General features: G+C 42.5%; 1 protein-coding gene across 3 annotated transcripts in view; it reads left to right on the top strand.

The window, feature by feature from the left end:
- LOC146384445 (RNA-binding protein Raly-like) overlaps positions 1 to 20,400 on the top strand; it is a 71,381-nt gene that overhangs the window by 38,421 nt on the left and 12,560 nt on the right. For all 3 annotated transcript variants that reach the window (XM_084936396.1, XM_084936397.1, XM_084936395.1), the window contains 2 exons: positions 16,092 to 16,273; positions 19,879 to 19,992. In XM_084936396.1, coding sequence (XP_084792522.1) covers positions 16,092 to 16,273; positions 19,879 to 19,992 — 296 coding nt within the window. The remainder of the gene's footprint in view (positions 1 to 16,091; positions 16,274 to 19,878; positions 19,993 to 20,400) is intronic.

Raw genomic sequence — 20,400 nt, forward strand, 5'->3', positions numbered from 1 at the left:
GCACCTGATAGACAACAGAGCTCCACAGGTCCTGGATCTTGTGCTGGCCCCGGGCGCTGTGATCTCGAAGATACACCAGCTGACCGACCTTTAACCTCCTAAGACCTGAACTCTTCCACGGCATGCATTTTTAATTTCTCTTTGATATTTGGGCTGGAGCTAATAAATATAAAAACAAAGAATTACCAGATTTATTTATTTTATTTTTTTTTACCTAATTTTTGTTTCTGAGAAAAATGAGAGCCACATATGAGGATATTCATTTGAAATTTCGATAGAACAGTAGCAGTATAATGTCCTGATTAGTGGATATCAGGCCCTTGTAGAGCAAAATTGAGTATTTTGGTCTAAATAACCCAAAATGTGATGTCCACATATGTGGACGCCAGGTCCTAGGAGGTTAAAGGCGCAGGGTGGTCTCTCTGATCATGCTGCTCCTTGCGGCAGTCATCCGCCAGCGACAACCATGCCGGAACTCCCTCAAAAGCCACCATTAACCTGGCTTGATGCTTGGCCACCCAGTCCTGTACCTCCCCAGGAACTGGGTCCTGAACCCGTCCCAAAAGAAAATCGTTGGGCAGACGAGGGTCCCTGCCGAACATCAGGAAAAATGGCGACTCCCCTGTGCCCTGATGGGGTGTGCTATTGTAGCAGAGGAGCACATGGGGTAAGCACACAACCCAGTCCTGCTTTTGGGACGGTGGAAGGGTACACAAAAGTTTGTGAAGGGTTCTATTGAATCGTTCACACTGTCCATTACCTGCTGGATGGTATGGCGTGGTACAAGACTTTGCTACCTGGTACAATTCACACAACTGCTGAATCAACAGACTCTCAAAATTCCTACCTTGGTCAGAGTGAATATGGCTAGGAACGCCGAACTTAAAGAACCACTCTGTCAGAAGGACCTGGGCTACAGTAGAAGCCCTTTGATCCCAGGTTGGGATTGCCACAGTGTATTTACTGAAGACATCAGTCATGACCAGGACATTCTCAAACCCATTATGGCAGGGTTCCAACACCGTGAAGTCTATGGCCAAGATTTCATTTGGCCTAGGCCCATATAGCTATCAGACCCCAACCCTGAGTCTTTAGCGACTTGACAACGCTCACAACTTTGGACCCACTGCTTGATGTCAGAAGACATCCCTGGCCAATAACAGCGCTGTCTGACCAATTCAGTGGTACGCTCAATACCTTGGTGTCCATGATCCTGATGTAGCTGCCTCAAGGTCTCAGGCTTCAGAGCCTCCGGAAGAACAAGTTGGAGGGCTTCCTCACCTCCACCCGGATGCAAAATCCAGCGATAGAGGATGCCATCCTTCTCCACCAGATGATCCCACTGATGCAGCAGAACCATGACTGGTTTGGGGACCTGACTCCTTTCCCCCCGAGAGGGCAGGGACTGCCTCCTCCTGTATACCAAGAAACCCTTCAGGAGGGGGTCAGCCTCCTGCAAAGCACGAATATCCCCTGGAGAATGAGACGGAAAGGCCCCAATCTCCGACTGAGTAATGGAGGGCAACACTGCTGGACACGGAGCCTGCTGAAGCAAAGTTGGGACAAGAGTCCCAGGCAACACGCCCTTGGCCAGGCTGGAGCTTGTCTCATACTGTCGGGAGAGAGTATCAGCATTCCTATTACTGTGGCCTGATCGATACTTAATCTCAAAATCGAAGGTCGCCAGTTGGGATGCCCATGTCTGCTCGGTGGCACCCAGCTTAGCTGAAGAGAGGTAACTGAGTGGATTGTTGTCAGTGTAATCCACACACTTCTGCCCCAGCAGGTCCTCCCGGAACTTTACGGTCATGGCCCACTAGAGCACAAGAAACTCCAACTTCATGGAGCTGTAATTGTCCATGTTGCTCTCATGGGGCCGGAGACCTCGGCTAGCATAGGCCACTGGCCTAACACCACCTTCTGTTTCCTGTGAGAGAACCGCACCCAAACCACTGTGGCTGGCATCAATCTCCAAGATAAATGGGCGTGTGAAGTTGGCATACGCCAGCACAGGGGCAGACATGAGCTTCGCTTTCAGGGCCTCAAAGCTCTCCTCACACATAGGTATCCAGATGGCACTCAAAGTCTGTCCTGAGCCCTTCTTTGACTTGGTGCCAGCCAATTTAGCCACCACTTGATGCAAGGGAGCCACCAATGTGGCGAACCCTTGCACAAAGCGCCGGTAATAGCTGGCGAAACCCAAAAAGGACTGCGTCGACCTTTGCTGGATCAGTGGAGACGCCCTTGCAAGAGATGACATGCCCAAGTAGCTAACCTTCTGCCTGAAGAAGGCACACTTTTCTAGCTTAACCTTGAGCCCCTCTTGCTCCAGCCGTTGCAGGTGCTGAGAGACCGACGAGGAGAACACAATGATGTCGTCCAGGTACAGCAGTAGCGACTGGCACTGCTGCTCCCCGAACATCCTCTGCATTAGGCGCTGGAAGGTACCAGGCACAGCCCGAATGACATATGATTCCACTTGAACAGGCCAAACAGTGTGCAAAAAGCGGTTTTGGGCTTATCCTGCTCAGAAACTGGTACCCGATTGTACCCGCTGGCCAGAATGATTGTAAAAAACCAGCGTGCGCCAGCAAGCGCATCCAGACTTTCCTCGATGCGAGGTAAGGGGAAGGCGTCCTTCCTCGTTTTGCTATTCAGCAAGCGGTAGTCAACACACAGATGGAGGCTTCCATCCGTCTTGCAGACCAGGACAATGAGAGAGGCATAAGGACTGCTACTCTCCCTGATTACCTGGGTCTCCAATAGCTGATTGATGTGGGCCCTGATAGCCTCATAATCAGAAGGAGGAATTCGCCTGTACCTCTGCCGGATGGGTACGTCATCAAGTAGAGGTATGTCATGCGAGATCAGATTGGTGCAGCCCAAGTCTCCCTCATTAGCAGAGAAAACAGAGTGGTACTTCTGCAAAAGTAAAATTACCTCATGTTGTTCTGACTCAGCGAGAGCAGACAGGTCGATCGCATCCACCATGTCTCGAGCAGGGTTGCTTGTGGTATGGGAGGAAACTGTGACGCTAACACCAGCAGGGAGGCTTACAAAGGTAGCTTCGCTTATCACTCCCAAACGGGTCCGCGGGTGGAGAACAGCCTCATCTTATCCACCTGGACCAAACATGGAGAGGCCAGCAACCCAATTAGCAGCCCAGACTCAGGAGGCTCAAAAAGCATGGCCTGATCTGACAACTGCTGAGAACAGGTGGTAGCCACCAGCTGCATAATGCCACCAGGTATCCGCACGGCCCGCGGGCTCTGTACCTTGACAGTACCGACAGGGTCCTCTGGGGCTTGGGCTGCAGACTGGTGACACTGATGTAAGGCCTCCAAAACTGATCTTGGTGCCTGTGATACAGAAGGTGAATTAAACAAGGAGCCACCGAAAGCCCCAAACAGCTCTTGATAACAGCGGTGGATTACATTCATTCCTAAGATGCCAGGAACAGAGGGCGTGGCACCAGGAGGGTCCTTCACTATAAGAATCCCAAAAGAGGGCATTTCCTTGCCACACAGGAGCACACAGAGCTCCAAATAGCCACTGTACGGAATGGCAAGCCCATTGGCAGCCGAAGCTGTAACCAATGGCATGACTGAAGGCGTTCTTGTCCCCAAGGGGCAAAATGTGCCAAAAAGAAGCTCTCTGTGATGGTGGATACCATGGACCCAGTATCCATCAAACAAGGGACTGTCACCCCGCTAATCAACACATCAATCTTTGGACAAGATCATATTAGCCGACCAATCCTATCCTCTGGTGAGCCAGTGAACTCCCCACCTGAACTGTGGCTCTGCAGCTCAGAGGGCTTTAGTTTTCCAACTGGGTAGCGGGAAGGTGATTGCCAACTGCCATACGAGGGGGGCCTGAACCACTCCCTAGCAAAGTGTCCTGGCTGCTGACACTGGCGACAAATCACCGGGCCACCCCATGAAGGACGAACACCTCTTCAGGGGTTCTGTAAAGAAACCACTGTCTCCGTGAGCTGATTTAACTGCTCTTGCTGGCGCTTTAGGAGTTCCTTTAGCCCACGCCACTCGGACTCGGGTGTACCAACAGGAGCAGACCTAGAGCTAGTGTGCACCCCACACTAGAAACCATACGCTGATGGGTTGGAATAGCCACGGTCGTGAACCCCGCCTGAAAACCCTTCTCTTTCCCATCTAATTGCTTCCCCGAGCACCGCTAACAAGGTGGCAGTGGGAACGCGACAAACATATTTTTTAAGCACTGTCAACAACATGTTCCACAAACTGGTCTCGAGGCAATATTTCTGCATTTCGCATGCCATCAGTACCAGCATTTACTACTGCTTTTCGCCAAAAACACGGGAGGAATGAACCAAGAGAAAACTGGCTTCCTTTTATACAGACTGACGCTGCCCTGCAATCAATATGCAGGTGGATTCACAATTAACCTAGTTGCGTAGCCAAGAGCGAGCGCAGGAGAGAGTGAGGGCGGTATAGCGAGCGAGGGAGAGAGAGAGAAAGGCCAGTAGTCCATCTGGCTACATTAATAAAATATTATCTTTTTCCTCTTTGCCTCAGACAACAACCTCAGAACTGAAGTCAGGGCTCTAACACACAAAATGAAGCACAAACATGCTTCTTTTTGTTTGTGTCATTTATTTCTGATATTGTTACTTACAGACAGCAACAACAGCTGTTTATAGACAAACATTATGCCAGCTAATGTTAGCCTTGTGTGTCCTAAAAATGTCACTTTTTCTCTGATAAACAGTGTTGCTTGTATTCTCACATCATATGAGAATTCATTAACTAAATGTCAGAGTTAAACAAGGTAACATCCACTTCAAAGACAGTTTCGCTAACAGCAGCTAACAGTGGCAAAAAACAAACAAACAAAAATGGTCTTAATGACAGAAAAGTTCAGCATATCCTCAACAACTCACCTGATTATCACCGTCATAGGTCAGAAGTGTGCTACTCTCAATCACTGACCCATATCAGACAAAGTTTTACAGCCTCTTCCAGAGTAAATAGATGTGGATGCTTCTCCCTCTGCATACTGACAGCTGAGATAAACCACTGTAAGTAGGATTATGCACTTTAACTGGGCAGGTTATTAAAACAGAGCTCAGTTGACTGCAATCTCCTGACATCTAACAGTAAAAGTTTTACTCAGTTCAACTTTGGGGATTTCAGTCTGCAGCCCTGTAGGATAGACTGGCATAGGCTCCACCCCCAATCCCCCAATGATAGATGAATTAAAGTAGGTGTGCCTGCAAAGGCCGCTAGAGTTGCTTGGTACTAAGGTTCACCCAGTGGTAACTGAATTCGGTATCTCAAGCACTCTTATTAAAATTATCTTACAAATGATAAAATAGACTGTGAGTTACACACTGTCTAATAACATTATCAGCTGTCTTTAGTCACACAAACACGGAGAGGCTGTTGGCAGATATGACCTCTTGTAGTTTGCACAGAAACAAAAACTATTTTTACTGTTTCTGCCCACTTTTTTCTATACTTGAAAATTCTCATAATTACCAGTGATGAGGATAGGCTTTAACATCGTGTGCCTCTGGGAAGGACAATGATATACCCAGATGTCTTCATCTCTACATACACACACAAAATATTAAAGACATAAATCATACTGAAATTTAAGTATATGAATACATATTAATATTATAGTACTTGTTTAATATGAAGTGTTCTACTGCACTACAGTTTTGTTGAGTGAGATGCTAGTATTTTATTATTCTGTAATAATCAGGTAAATCTCTGCCCTTGGTTAATCGTCTCTAAAATGGGAAAAAAAGAACAAAAAAAGTTTCGAGATCTGGGTGAAGGAAAACTGAAAATAAAAGCATCCGTTTAAACAAAAAAGCAACCTGATTAAATGAGATCACATTTGCTGTGATTTAGGAACTAAATTCACAGCTAAGGTTTTCTTTCTCGTGAAATTACATTCAATTAAAATGGCAGTGATGTGGAAAATGGGAAAATAGAAGTGTCGTCTTGTAAGTGCATGTTTCTTCTTCAGTTCATTTGTACTTATTTTTTCTTGTTTTTTTATTTAAATTCAATCAATCTCTCATTTTTTTTCATAACATCGAGATTTTACATCTGGCTGGCTATGCTTTGATTGACTGATTTAAAAAAAGAAGCTCTTGTTTTTAATGGAAAAATTTTAAAGGGAAAAGGAGGAAAAGGATAACAGACAAAAGCCATGCTAACTAGTGCTGTTGTGCTTTGATGTTAAAATTTACTATCTGTATGTTGACTTTGTCAGATTAAAGTGAAATATAACCAGGTAACCGAAGTGATGTGTGACCACCCACCAGGGTGTGGATGTGTTAGAGAAGACAGCAGCGCTAAAGTTAGCCAAACTCACACAGGATCCAAAGCATCATGAATAGCCCTGTGGTTTTTACACTGTGACTGATGACCACATGCTCGCAACTAATAGTTTACATGGATGTTAAAGACACAGAGCAATTCCTTTTCTCTGACCTTAATGCTAAATGAAAATCTGCTTGGATACAGCTCTACTTCACTGACTTGTTTTCAAAGAATAGAATTGATTTTAAAAACAAATGACATGTCTCAGTGCTTGTTGTTGCCGAATGTCTGGAGCAAATTCAATTTAAAAGTAATTGCGTTATTTATTCAGTAAAAACTGTAGAGCAGAAAAGCTCAAGTGGTGCTGTGCCTCCCGAAAATGTAATTTTGAGTTGTACTTTTCTTTATTGAGGTGTTTCTTTTCATCGGCACATTTGTCAGTCTCAGGTTATGCCACTATCATTGTATTATTCTCAGTACCAGCAGCTCACAAATCAGCAAACGCGGGAGTGGCACAAGTTAATTTGCTTTGCTCCAGATACATTTTTACAAGATATCTGCAGCCTGTAAAAGCCTGACACTGCTGAAGGTGACTTATTTGTGTGTGCACAGCAAATTCTGGACAACAGAGGGAAACTAACAAACACTGCGCCCGTGTTTGTTGGAAAAAATTGCAACTACGGCAATTCAGCGTGACAGAGTCTACAATTGAGTGCAAAGCAGGAGTCGGGCTGCGTATAAATCATCTCCCCTCACTCGGTCAGTTATCCTTCCTCCATCACCTGCTATGAACTCACCTGAGCTGCCGGCTGTGGAAAGCTCAACTCACAGCAAGGGTGCAAATGAACCAGATCACACACTGAGAGGCAGTGAGAGTCAAACAGTGGATTTCCTTGCAGATAGCTCAAACGAGGACATAAATGCAACGTGAACAAAAGCGAAGCATGAATGACCTCAGGCTGCCTTGAATGTGTGTTTGCCTTTTCAAGGCCGACACCACAAACTCCTCTGTGTACTCCTCTGAGTTTTCTAGAGTCAAATGTGAGCTCATCTGTGCAACAGCTAAAGCTTAGTCTAAACTGAGTCGTGTAATGCAGCACTGATGAAAAGCAGAGCAGCAAATCTACAATCGAATGGTTGAAAAATGAAAGAATCAAGGTTCTGCAGTCGTTGCCTCAAGTTACTGAACCATAAGGTGTACTTAGGCTTTCACAGACTGCTTTTGCTTAGTTTTTGCTAAAAAAAAAAAAAATTTAAATGGTTTAAGGTTGTAGTTACTTATTACCTGTTAGTGTAGCATTAGGAGCTTTAATAATTGCATTAAGGATGTTAAAAGCCTGATTTGTGCACTTGTTCAGACGCCTTCCTCCCGTCTTTGGTGAAAAAAGGTGATTCTGAAAACCAGCAACCTCATTTCCTGTCTTGACTTTCCCCAGTTAAAGGTTAAATAAAGACTAAAATTAAAAAAAATAAAAAATAAAAAAACCTGAACAGCAGTGGACTGACAGCGTCTGACCTCCCCGCCATGGGCTGAAAACACAGATCACTGCAGGCAGCCAAGGACAGGTGGAGGAGGAGGAGGATGACTGTATGGAGGCTGTAGACTAAGAGGAAGAAGATGAAAGGGAGGAACAGAAGATGGAGAGAGAAAGAGGCTGACGGCATTAAAAACAAATCTGTTGGCAGCCGGCAGATAAACGCTCCACTCACTTTACATCCACACGCTCTCTCTCTCATCTACTGTTTACCTCCCTCAGCCTTATCCTATCTCTGTTGACTAGTTTGCATCATCCTTTTGTCTTTCCTTCGCACGTCTCCTCACTCGTGGCCCAATTTCCACATGATTTGTTTGTGTGGGGCAGCTCTGGTTGTGCTTCATGCATTGCAATTATGTACACTTATGCCTCTCAGGGGTTTGCCCTGTGCCAGAGTCTTTTTAGCTACAATTTCAGGATCAGAAAAGGAGGTATAAAGACTAATTAAGAACTCTGATAGTTCCCAGTTTGTGCAGAGCTAAAGCCAGTCACTCCGTCCAAGGTGAAAAAGTACACCTGATCTGAAAAAAGGACAACTTTAAGGCTAAAAAAAAGGACCGAAATTAATCCAACCTGCAGTTCCTCTAATGTCCACTTGAGACTGTCTACGAAAGTGAGTCAGTCCGTGTAGACTTCCATGTTCAACTTTATAGCAGACAGAGCCGTGTTTACAGACTGCGACAAAAATGGTTTTAATTTTTGTGGATATACTTTTTTTTTAAAACACATCCATTTTAATAACATGAGGCTTGAAGGTTGATGTCCTAATGGAGGGTCACACAGGCGGCTGTAGCTGTTTACTGTCTGTTGGGCTTTGTTGCAGCTAGTTGGAGTCTCTTATCTGGATGTCTGGACTGTGTTGGTGCCTTTTGAGAAGTAATATGGCCTCCTGTAGATTTAGTTGTATTAACAGACCATCCAAAAAGCAGCTTTGATCTGCATCTATTTTACATGTATACAGTTTATGCTAACCCAGCTGGGTAGAATGAGTACCTTAGCAGCTGTAGCCTTTTCTGACACTAGAAATCCGACACAGGGGCAGCCAAAAAGTAAGGATCAGGCTCCAAATCCATAAAATAATAAAAGCTTTCTGATCTGAAAAGCTGAAACCCCTTAAATTTGCATTTTTCATAATGGCCAGTAGGGGGTGATAGTTTTGGTTGCAGAAAATGTTTCTGTGTTTTTGTGGCTGTGGATCGTTTACCAATGCGAAGGTTTTATCCAGGAAAGTTTATAAGGACGATTTTCCAGGATTTGCTCATTTGCTAACAACCTGTCAATCACAAAATGTGCAATTTCACAGATCCGCCCCTCGCTTGTCACACCTGGTTTCAAAACACTAACCTGGCAACAGTAATAGCACTCAGCATGCGCCTTCATATTTAACAGACCAGGATTACAGTACTAGTCAAGTTCACATTCGCTGTGTACATCTTTCATATACAGTCTGTGGTCTTCCTGCCAAGACTGAGCACCTTGTTTTTATGCTTTACCCATGGATCAGATGTCATTTTGTACAAAACTGTCCAGCATTAGAATATTTGAGCCTTTCAGTCAGTTGAAGAACAAAATATGACCCGTGCTGCATTCTGTGAAGATCCCCCCACAATGATCAGAAGTAATGTATTCATTTGTTTAGCTTCCTGAAGATTTACTGAAGTTTTTCAATGTTAGTCCGCCCTGCCTCACTCTGTAGGAAGCTAGGCAGGATGCAAAGCTGTGTCAACACTGCTGCCCTGTAAATATTTATAGGCGTTTATCTGCTGGGCTGCGGATTATCAGCTTAGTGTGGTACAGTAGCCCCCCGACCAACACAAGCACAACACGTTCACCTGTTACCCTGATGTGTTGTGACTGCAGGGACAAACACAGCGGGACGTCTGAGTGTGTTTCTGTGAGCGTGCAGATCATACAAACCCACAAATCAAGGGTGCTGATAATGCCCTAAAACATCTGCTGTATGCCTGAACTTTGCTTTCACTGCACTGAACTGTTTGTGTGACACAAAATAAAAACCAAAATGCTGAACTTTATTAGGAGATAAAAATAAAGTCTCTTTGAGGAGATGTCAGGTCTGTCAGGCACCGTCAGCGAAGCAGGCAGTAAAGTTTCTGTTTAACGACACGATATTCCAGCCCTCTTTGCACGAGGGCTGCTTGATATTTTTAGCTTCTCTTTTACCTTCTCCATCAACTTTAAACTCTATTGAATTCTAATAAATTAAAACTATCAGGTGCCCTCTCAGGTGGTTTCCATAGACATGAGCATTAAACACAAGATTCACAAACACTATTTATGTACTTATACGTATGTATAAGTCATCACTTATATTGCTTTTTAACCTTTATTTGCATACTTATCGATGTAACAGTCAGTATAAAACTGAAGTTAATACAATAATACAGTATCTGGTTGTTAAGTGATGACATGTAAACCCTGGTTCATTAAAGCTGTTGTCGTTTTAGCAAAGTGTTTTAATGCTTTGTATCTTGTTTTATTTAATCTGAAGCCCTGCCAAAAAATATTCAGTGATCAGTGCCGGCCTCTCTGGGTTTTTATTACCACTAGTTGTCTGCAGGACATCTTAAAGCTTAGTTTTTAAAACCTTACAATGTAACTACACCCCATTACCTCACAGATTACAAGACACCAAATATTTGAACGGGTCAGAAAAGAATCACTCTGAGGTTAACAAAGATATGAATGGGTACATGAAGCCAAGAACCAGGAATTTTATTATAGTGAGTAATCTCAACCATGCAGCAGTAGATTAATGACAGTGTATTATGACTAAGCTGATGGTGCGCATGGATCATCTCAAGGGTTCTCCGTAACCATAGCTTTGTCGCTGACCATGTGGCACACAATTATATACCAGCTATCCTAACGTCAGTAACCATACTGTTGCTGTTGTTTAGTTTTTTGTCTTCATTCATGTCCAAAGTGATAGCAGAGCTGTTGGTTTTAATTTTTCAGAAACCCTTAATTCAGAACATGGTGTATTATCTTTAGGTGGAAACTAGTGAGCTAAATTTATGTCCTGTTTTTCATGGATGCCTGGATGTTAAACTTGATGGTCACATCTGGTAGAGCAGCCACACTGATCATTTTATTAAATATGAGAGAATTCAGACAGTTTTTAACTCTCAGTCATGCTGTAGAGTATTTTTGAGTTTGGGAACTGAAGAGTTTTGACCTGGAAACGGCTAAGGACATCAACTTAGGACTTGACTTAAGAGGCAGGTATGGACAAAAGTATTGGGTCACACCTCTTAGTCTTTGAATTCAAGTGTTTCCAGTCCCATTGCTACAGGTATATAAAATGAAGCACCTAGCCATTCATTCTGCCCTTAGAAACATTTGTGAAATATTTGGGTTGTTGTAAAGAGCTGGTGAATTGGAGGGTGGTGCTGTAATAGGATGCAACTGTTGCAACAGTTATTTCTCCTTCAGCTGTGAAAGTACGTAGGAACCACATCATCTCAGCCATGAAACGTCAGACCACATAAAGTTGGGTTGCCGAGCACCAAATCACAGCAACAGTCACCTCCAGGTGCTTTTTTTCTTCTTGGGTTCTTGGGTGCATTTATTTTTCCCATTTTAATTTACAAAGCTATGAATGTGTATAAATTTGGCAGCAGTACACGCTCCTTGTGGTCATTGGATTCCGTAGCTTCATGCAGCTTTGCTTCAGTTTCACTACTTCTGTTCTTGCCATCATAGCAGACGTACATTTTCAGCATTGGTGTCAAGAAATGGCACCTCACTAACTGTTAAAAAGCAGCAACCATTATTCCCAACATACGCTGCCATCCTCTGACACGTTACAAACACTAAATGTGCTGATGTGTGTGGCCTTCAGTCATTCATGGCTTCCTAATTTGGCATGAAATCCTCAAAACTGGAAGAAAACAGGCTCTAGATGGAGTTAAATTCTGAACCTGAATATCTCTGCATGTTTGTAGGTGCACACAGCTTCTTTCCCCGGCCTTTAAAGTGTAAATGATTTTTTTCCCCATGTCACAGAAGAACCTTTTAAAATGTACTGAGCAGACATATTCGTGTGTGCGTGCATGTGCATTTGTGTGTGTGCGTATGCATTTCTATTTGTGTGACAGTGAAAGAGATGAAGTGTATTCATGTTCCCCCTGCAGTCATTGCTCCTCCAGCTGTAGATGGCTGCTGTGATAGGCAGCAGAGGTTGGCAGCGAGAGGAAAGGCTTCTCCTCATCCTCGCAGTCGCCTCCTCTATCGTTCCCTGCATCAAATTGGAGCTGTCAGTCAGCTCTCACCCGCAGCACAGCACACTCTATCAGACCGCAACAACCGCGGGAAAAAACACGGCATCAGCGAGCGGCGACATAACACCAAAAGGGAGAAGGTGCAGCGAGTGCTGAAAGGAGGGCATCTGGGATTATTTGATGAAATGAAATCAGTGCTGGTTATCCGCTTATAGAAGATAAATCACTCTGTCCTTTAGAAAGTTTCATCTCACCTCCAGCAGGTAACGCGGCCCGACAGAGGGAGCAGCTGCAACTGATTTAAGACCAAATTCACTTTCAGCTGACTTTCAACTGCAGCTACATACAAATGGCACAGCTTTCATTCTCAATTAATTTCCTTATAAATCAATTTGATACTTTCATTACAAGTAAGGAGAAAAACTAGGCTGTATGAAAACTTCCTTCAGGGGGAGGTTTTAAACACTTGTGTTATCCTGCTGTGTCTTAAAATACAGCTTTAAATTGAAGTTTTTCTTTATTTTCTACCATATATATCCTGGAATATGACAGATGTGTCTCATATTTTAAATAACGAGGCCAGCATATGTACAAGTAAGTGTGAGCCAACCACTCTAAATGCTCAAATTCACTGTTTTCTTTTTTTACTCTTGGCTCTGCATGAAGTCATAGGCAAGGGCTATCCCTTATATGGTCATTACAGCTGCTGTCCTAACCTATGGTTTGCAAGAGACAGCCAATCAGAAGGAAGTTAGGACCACAAGATGACCTACATATGTATGATTTTGAAGTCTGATTCATGCAAAGCTATGCTGGTAAAGTCCAAGAGTCCCCTTTGATAAATAGGTGTTGCATTACTATATATTTTACTTAATAGTTTCCAAGGTAACGGTTGTTAACACACACACCAAAATAAATAATGGCGTACCATCTAAAATAGTCACAGTTTTGAATTTCCCAAATTTAGAAACTCATAAGCAAAACATTTTAGAAACAGAAGTGATTATGCAGTGTCATGAGAAAAACGTTGGGTTCTCTGGGTGATGCACAACAATTAGTTTGGACAAGTATTTTTCCCAAACACCCTGTAAATGCTGGTTGGTATGTTCTGCATACTTCCTGTCAGTTTAAGAGTGTTTTCACAGCTGCACTTGAACTCTGGTTTATTTTCCCTATTTGAGAAGGTATAAGAGGAATAGGAGGGTAACAACACACAGCTGTGGAAAAGTCAAGACAGAAAAGGGAAAAAAAAAACTAAACACGCGACACCGGAGCTAAATAACTACCTACAGCAGGACGTAAGAAGCAAGAACAGGGAAATGCAGAATAAACTAGAAAGACTGAATGAACTCAGAAACTGTAATTAAGGACTAGTTGATAAAACTCAAAATGGACTCAAAAACTAGCATAAGAGCTAAACAGTGAACACTATAATAAACAAGAACTTTCAAATCAAACTGAAAAAAGCTACAAGTTCTAATCTCATCAGCTGATTTGGATGCAAACGAAGACCAGCCGCGAGGAATGCTTTGCATTAAGTGACTCTTACATGAATGTCAAGTTCACATCAAGTTATCCAATAAGCTATATATCTCTGCTTGTTTTTACAAACATCAGTCTTACTGTTGAGCTTCATTGCTCCTGTTATAATCATCAATCATTAAAATAATAAAAAAGTAAAAAAAACAAAACAGAAAAGAAACTGGGCTTCCTGTACAGAATGGCAGCATTCCTTCAGTCTGATGTGTTGTATTTCACATACAGTTCAGAAAGAACTGCATAACTGGATGCATGAAAAATAAACCATAAAATATATAACTTTTATAACATGTACCCATTCAAATATTTACAGTTTAGCCTGTATGGATTTGTATTTTACAAACCGCTGGACAGCGTCGCTTTTAACAAACAGGAGGAGAAGGTGTAGGTAATGTTTTAGCAGGATATTACTTCAACTTTGGTTCTCTAAAAATCTAATTAATATCCTGCTAAAGCAGTGAGTTAAGCATGACGGGAACATTTTAAAATAAAATACAGTGTGAGTGTTTATGGTGACGAAGGAATATGGAACATGCCTTATTAATGGGGTTTTAATAGTTTGGAGTAATGATGCAGCTCTTTGGCATAAAGCAATGCAATGTACTCAAACAGTTTCACTTGGATGCATTCAGTGTTGGTTTGTCTCTGTGTGTGAGATTTATTTGAAAAGACTCTTAACCTTTAAATACTTTTTTATTCATGCAACCTAACCTCAGCCTTCTATACGCGTTTGCATCTGAAAGTATTAAAAGGAACTTTGGTTTTTAGTTGGGAATTAAACTCAAAGATCACAAAATCATTAAAGCATCATAACAAAATCTATACAAATAGTTTGAGGAGAAGTTATTGGTTCAGCTTCTCAATGCAGATTAATAGAGCACATTAGTGCCTCATAGTTTGGTTTCTCATATCAGGAATGAAGCATTCTTGCAAGAAGATGAACGAGAGGAGCTGAAGGACGACTCATGACCTGTCCACTTGAGCAGACTGCCCTGTTGTCTCTGCTCTTTAGTATTCAGGCCTGTAATTGGATCACATCCACAGTGATGCTCTACGAGTTGTATGTCATCCTCATATTAAACCTCTTCCTCTATTAGTTTGATTGGCATATTCAAAATCTGAATGGAGGGAGCAGTGTGACGGTTATTTGAACTAAATCTTAACATCAGACCGCCCGCAAATATTTAGTCAGGAAATGTATTAAATCTACTTTCCATGCACCCTTGTTGCATGTATTCCCTGTGTTTTCCTTATGTTTGCCTTTCATATTTGCAACAAATAGGTACACAGGCAGCTTTGTTGTAGACCACATGGCCACTGGTTTTCGAAGCCTCAACATTAACACTTTGGTCACCAACGTTTTGGGTTATTGGAGGCAGAAGTTATCAAATCTGGACAAAGGATGACTTTGTTAGTTACCGCAGTCTGTATCCATAAAGACACAGATAGCTGCTAATTACGGCTAAATAACAGAATAAAATTTTAGAGTTTGATTCACGAAAACTTGAGCACAGGCTTCCTCATGTGAGTGCATGGGCATATATCAAGGAGAGACCACATCAGGTACTCTACAGATGCACGGTGCACAGTAGTAGAGTCATATCTTCTCGTAGAGTCAGCTGTGCAGAGGGACATTTTTTAGAGCACTGAGGTGTTCACACAAATGCTTTGAGAGAGGTGTAAAAGAGGCCAGCTCTGTCTACCTGGACGACCACCAATGAGCAAAGATGGAGGTTTATAACATGAACATCAGCCACCTTATAATTCAAACCCTTCTGAGACACCTTAGCTTGTGTGACCTCAACCACTCGCACGATGGTAGGCTGGGGCACCGACTCCAAAATTATTCTCCTATTTGTTCTGTTGAGTTTTTGGTTTGTCTTTGATTTTGGTCGTCAGATATTTAAACTAACCTTGAGTCTTTTTTTCTGCAGATCATAACAGAAATCTCTCGGTCACTCAGACATCTTACTGACGCAATACTGAAGCATCAAATGTGGATTAATCCACCACTTAAATTCACTGATTCCTCCAGATTAAGAAAAATAGCTGCATTAGGAAATTATTGACTGTTGTTTTTAAATGAAGGTATATATTTTACAAGTTCCTTCTAAAGATTTGTGTTTGGAGTTGCAAGCCAGAAACATTGCAGGGAAAGTTCAGAGAAATAAAAGCATTTAAAAAATAAAAAGATTATTCTTTGTTTCCTCTCCGCTTTCTGCTTTTAAAACTTTAATAACAAAGATTTTTGTGTATAAAAATGACTTCAAACAAGCTGCTCTTCATAAAGATGAACTCTGCTCACGACATAAATTTGCCTTCATTTCATTGTAACAATAAAGCAGTCGAGATGGAAACGAGCAGCATGACGCTACCGCCTCAGGCACTGGTGCATCATGGGACTCTGTCTGCGAGGGTGTGAGTATTTAAAGCTTGCATGTGTGTGTGTTTATTTTCAGTGTGTTTGACTATCAGCGAGTTCCCTCTTCAGTCCCAGCGGATCCCAGTCCTGTAAAACAGCCCCGCTCTTCGTCTTCATCATCCTCCTCCTCTTCATTGTCCACAGCGGCTCTGAGAATGAGGAGCAGCAGGCCGTCCAGAAGGAGCAACAACACACACACCTCCGCCTCCAGCAGCAAATGTAAGAGGATGCTGTGCTGATAGAAAAATGACTTTGAACTTTTAGTTTAAACAATTTCAGATACAAAATTACAAGGTTTATATTTCTGGTATTATTTATATTATAGGTCAGTTATAGGGTGATGTAGCCGTGGATATTAGCTCTAAGTAAATGGCATTAAAGTACAAAACTTAACTCCAAATAATTGAACAATACTGGCAGTGGACATGCTTAATTTTCTATATTTAAAGTGGTAACATTTCATTTATTTCACTATTTTGATATTTATGCACATTCTCATATCCTGCAAAAACAAAGAAAATTAGTCACCTCATCAACTGAAGTCCAGTATTTCATCTGTTTTGTCTCCACCAGCTTGGAAGTGGTGAAGATGTGTGTTTAACCTCTATGTGTGTGTTTAGCAACATAAAAACCCAGTTTTTCATTTGTTTGTAGCCTTGGGCGGCCGTGCATCGCTTCCTCTTCGCCGGCTATTTTTAAACCCTGTTGAAAGCCCATTTTTCCGGCCTGCACATGTGTGGCAGTGATCACAGTGATCACAGTGATCTTTCACCTTTCATTCAGCTTAAATTCAGAAAGGAAAGATGATTAATAGGACAGGTGCTGAGAAAAGGCCCCAGTCACACACCTACTACCAACTGCCTGGCAACCATCAGTCGCTAGGGAAAAATGAGTATTCCCTGATCAGCGAGTGGTTTCAGGAGGCTGTTTGCTGGTAGTGAAAGAGTGAATTCAATTTATTCAATTTTATTTATATATCATCAAATCACAACAACAGTGCCCTCAAGGTGCTTTTTCCTGTAAGGTAAAGACCCGAGAATAATATAGTGAAAACCCAAACAATCAACCCCCTTTCCCACCATGTTCAGATACAGAAACTTATAATCAGCATGTTTGACCAATTACTATGATCCTATGATTCCTATGATCAAGTTGAATCCTTGTTTGATTTAATTGTCTTTATTCTTTTCCTCTTTTTTGCGTAAAAACGTGGTCTTTTCGATGTATCATTTAGACACTCCTAAAATAATCACATGGCGCTCATATCTTTAAGTGGAGGGTCCTTCATATTGCACTTACACAGGTGCTGCACTTTCAGAGAGTGAGCTCAGTAAGCTCGTCATGGCAGTTTCTGTTAACCAAAGACAGAAAGTCTCCATCAAACATGTGGATTTTTGAAATCACTTAATAAGCGTGTTTGTTTACAGGGCAAAATAAATAAAGTAAATTAATACTGTGTTTAGCACTTGCCTGTTAACTGTACATATGCGTTCTTTTACCTTCACAGTGCCTAGTTGTCACAAACTGTTCCGAGTCTTCTTCTCTCGCTTTTCCAGTAAACTGTTTTTCATGTCCCAGAGAGACGTGCACTTTATCCATCCACTGAGATCTACATGACCGTTAAACCTAATGAAAACATCAGCAAACATTAAATCCAGAGTCGTGGCTGTAACTCTGCCGAGGGTAAAGGACGAAGGGAAATACTGTGGCACGAGAAGTTCAGGAAGTTCAGCTGTTAAAAGGCTTTTATCGAAAAAGGGCAGAGACACCAACTCCCCGCTGCTGTCAGAGGACGATACGCAGGGGTGTTTAACGGCACATCCCTCACCAATTAACGGCTTTTAAATTTCAGACCCACACATGAGCCTCGGCCTTGATGTTCACATTTGTACACAGTTGTGATGTTCAGCCTGTTTTTTCCCCCCTTTAAATCTGCAGCTCCTGTGGAAACCTGCTGCACTCTGAGGATATTTCCTCTCCAAAACCCTGTTTCATGTTATCTCCCGCCTGTGTGACAGCTCATCTCGGTGGTAAGGCCCCAGGGTGCTGGAGAGAAGGCGGGTGAGGGGGGGCGCTCCAGATGGTCTCTTCATTAAAAGCTTCTGTACCGCAGGGCTCTCCTCTCCTGCTATAACCCAGCCGAGCCTATCAGCTCTCACAATTAGACCGAGTTAATAGTGCATGGAAAATAAGAATTGTTTATACTAGTTTATTACAAGCCTTAATAGTTTTTACTGCGCCCCATCACAAGGAAATTAGATTGCCTTTGCAAGCTTCAGAGGTCGAAAAGCTTTCAGGATTGAAGTAGTTTTCAGGGTCATTTGGAGAGCTGTGTGCAGCGGCGTCAGTCCATTATGGAGCACAGCGAGGGCGAGGGCTCATGCAGCTGAAGAAGGCGGCAGCGCAGCGCTAAGAGTAACTGATGGTGCAGGAGCGCGGCCTTGATGACTGCACGGGTCACTGAATGACACTCGAATCTGCATGGAGCTGTAAAATCCTACCGCGGTCAGCGCTGACTTTCAAGTTTGCATCGGCCCACTTATGAACAGAAAATGACCCTGAAACACATCAGCGCTGCAAAGACAGAAGAAGAAAAAAGAACTGCTCAGAGTTGTTTTACATTACATGTTGGTTTCTGTTGTCATTTGTGGGCTCAGACCATCTACCAGTTGTTGATTCTTTCTGTGGGAATGTGGAGTACAGAGGTTCATTAAAACTGTTGGTGATGAGATTTGAGATTTTCTTCCACACCCAGCAGCAAAGAAACATTTCTTTATGTCGCTGGATTTATGCACGCAGACAAATCACTGCTGTCTAAAATGTTTTTGTCTGCTGCAGATTTGTCTAGACTGGCACTAAGATGCCCAAAACATGGCAAGACAAAGGGGTGTGCCATCTATTTTTCTTTAATTTCCCTTTTTACACCCTTCTCTAAGCCCTCGCTGTACTTTCCATGTGTGTCAGCACTAGGATATCAAATAATTTAAATTAAACCCATGCTTTTAATAACTAGTGTCACTGTCCACGTGTTATGTCTTATCTGTACACCACATAAATTTCAAATGCAGGTTTGACATTAAACTGCAGGTCCAGGATTCAAACCCAGATTTAGGTTTATGTTCTAAACAACTGCACATTTGTTGCTTATAGGTTTTTACATGCATTCGTTTGCATACTAAAAAGCTGTATGTATTCTATGTTATGCACCCTCCTCTTCTGTTTGTTTCCTCATTTCCTTTTTCCTGTCTCCTCTCTCACAGATCTCTCACAGTGTAACAGAGTAATTGATAAACTGTCCTGCCTCTATTTAAAGGAGGCTGAGAAAAGGGTCTCTTTCCCTCTCCCAGACCAAGCAGCTCTTCGGCTTCCTCAGATCGATCCCTGCCTCTTTGTGGGGATTTACTTCCTTTGCTTTTGACATGAATGTTCTGGTTGTCTGTTTTTCACAGCTTTATTTGCTTGTTTAATGTTCTTACCCCATTAGCTTAAGGAGGGAAGTTCTGGGTGAGTGGTTGGTGCAGACAACTTCTATGTTTAGGTCATTCTGCTTCCTGTTGAACTAAAGGAACCTTGTTAGTAAACCAAATCTCAAGTGTGGTCACTGAGGCAGCTTGAGCCTTCATCTTTTCAACACTTGACAACATGTAAATAAAGCCATGCATTAGCCGGTGACATTCACATAACTTTATCCGTTGATTTTAACATAGAATACTTTTTAACCAGAGTAGTCGTTATAGCCTCATGCGTTAGTCTTTATTTTATTTTATGCATCATGAGCCAGATTAATCCCCCTGTCTTTCTTACATCTCTCCCTGTCTCTGCAGTGAGAATGGCAGAGCTTCTTTCCATCAAAAGGGAGCTGACAGTGATCAAGGTTCAGATCGATGGCCTGCTGGACTGCGTAGACAAGATGGACAGACAGAGGAAGGATGGCTCAGGTAGAGACAAAGAACTGTGCTGAAAATAATAATAATAAAATTTAATCCTAACGCATTAATTGCAATTATTTTCTAAATTAGAGCTGCTATATTTAGTCTGTGTGTGAAGCAATATTTCTGTGTGGAGTTTGTATACACAGCCCGTGTTTGCATGGGTTCTGTCTAGATACTCCAACTGCCACTCACAATCCAAAGACATGCAGTTAGTGGGGTTAGGTTAATTGGTGATTCTATATTGCACATAAGTGTGAATGCCAGATTGGTGACCTAAGCCTAAGATAGGCTTCAGCCCCTCTGTGACCCTGATAAAGATAAGGAGAAGAGAATGGATGGATGGATAATTAGCTTCACCCCAAACCTTCCCTTACTTCCATGTCTTCCGCATGAGTCATCTGCTACTGAAGACCT

This window comes from Perissodus microlepis, chromosome 7 (genome assembly GCF_051167445.1).
Source record: "Perissodus microlepis isolate ML-2025 ecotype Zambia chromosome 7, ASM5116744v1, whole genome shotgun sequence".
In the NCBI taxonomy this organism is placed as follows: domain Eukaryota; kingdom Metazoa; phylum Chordata; class Actinopteri; order Cichliformes; family Cichlidae; genus Perissodus; species Perissodus microlepis.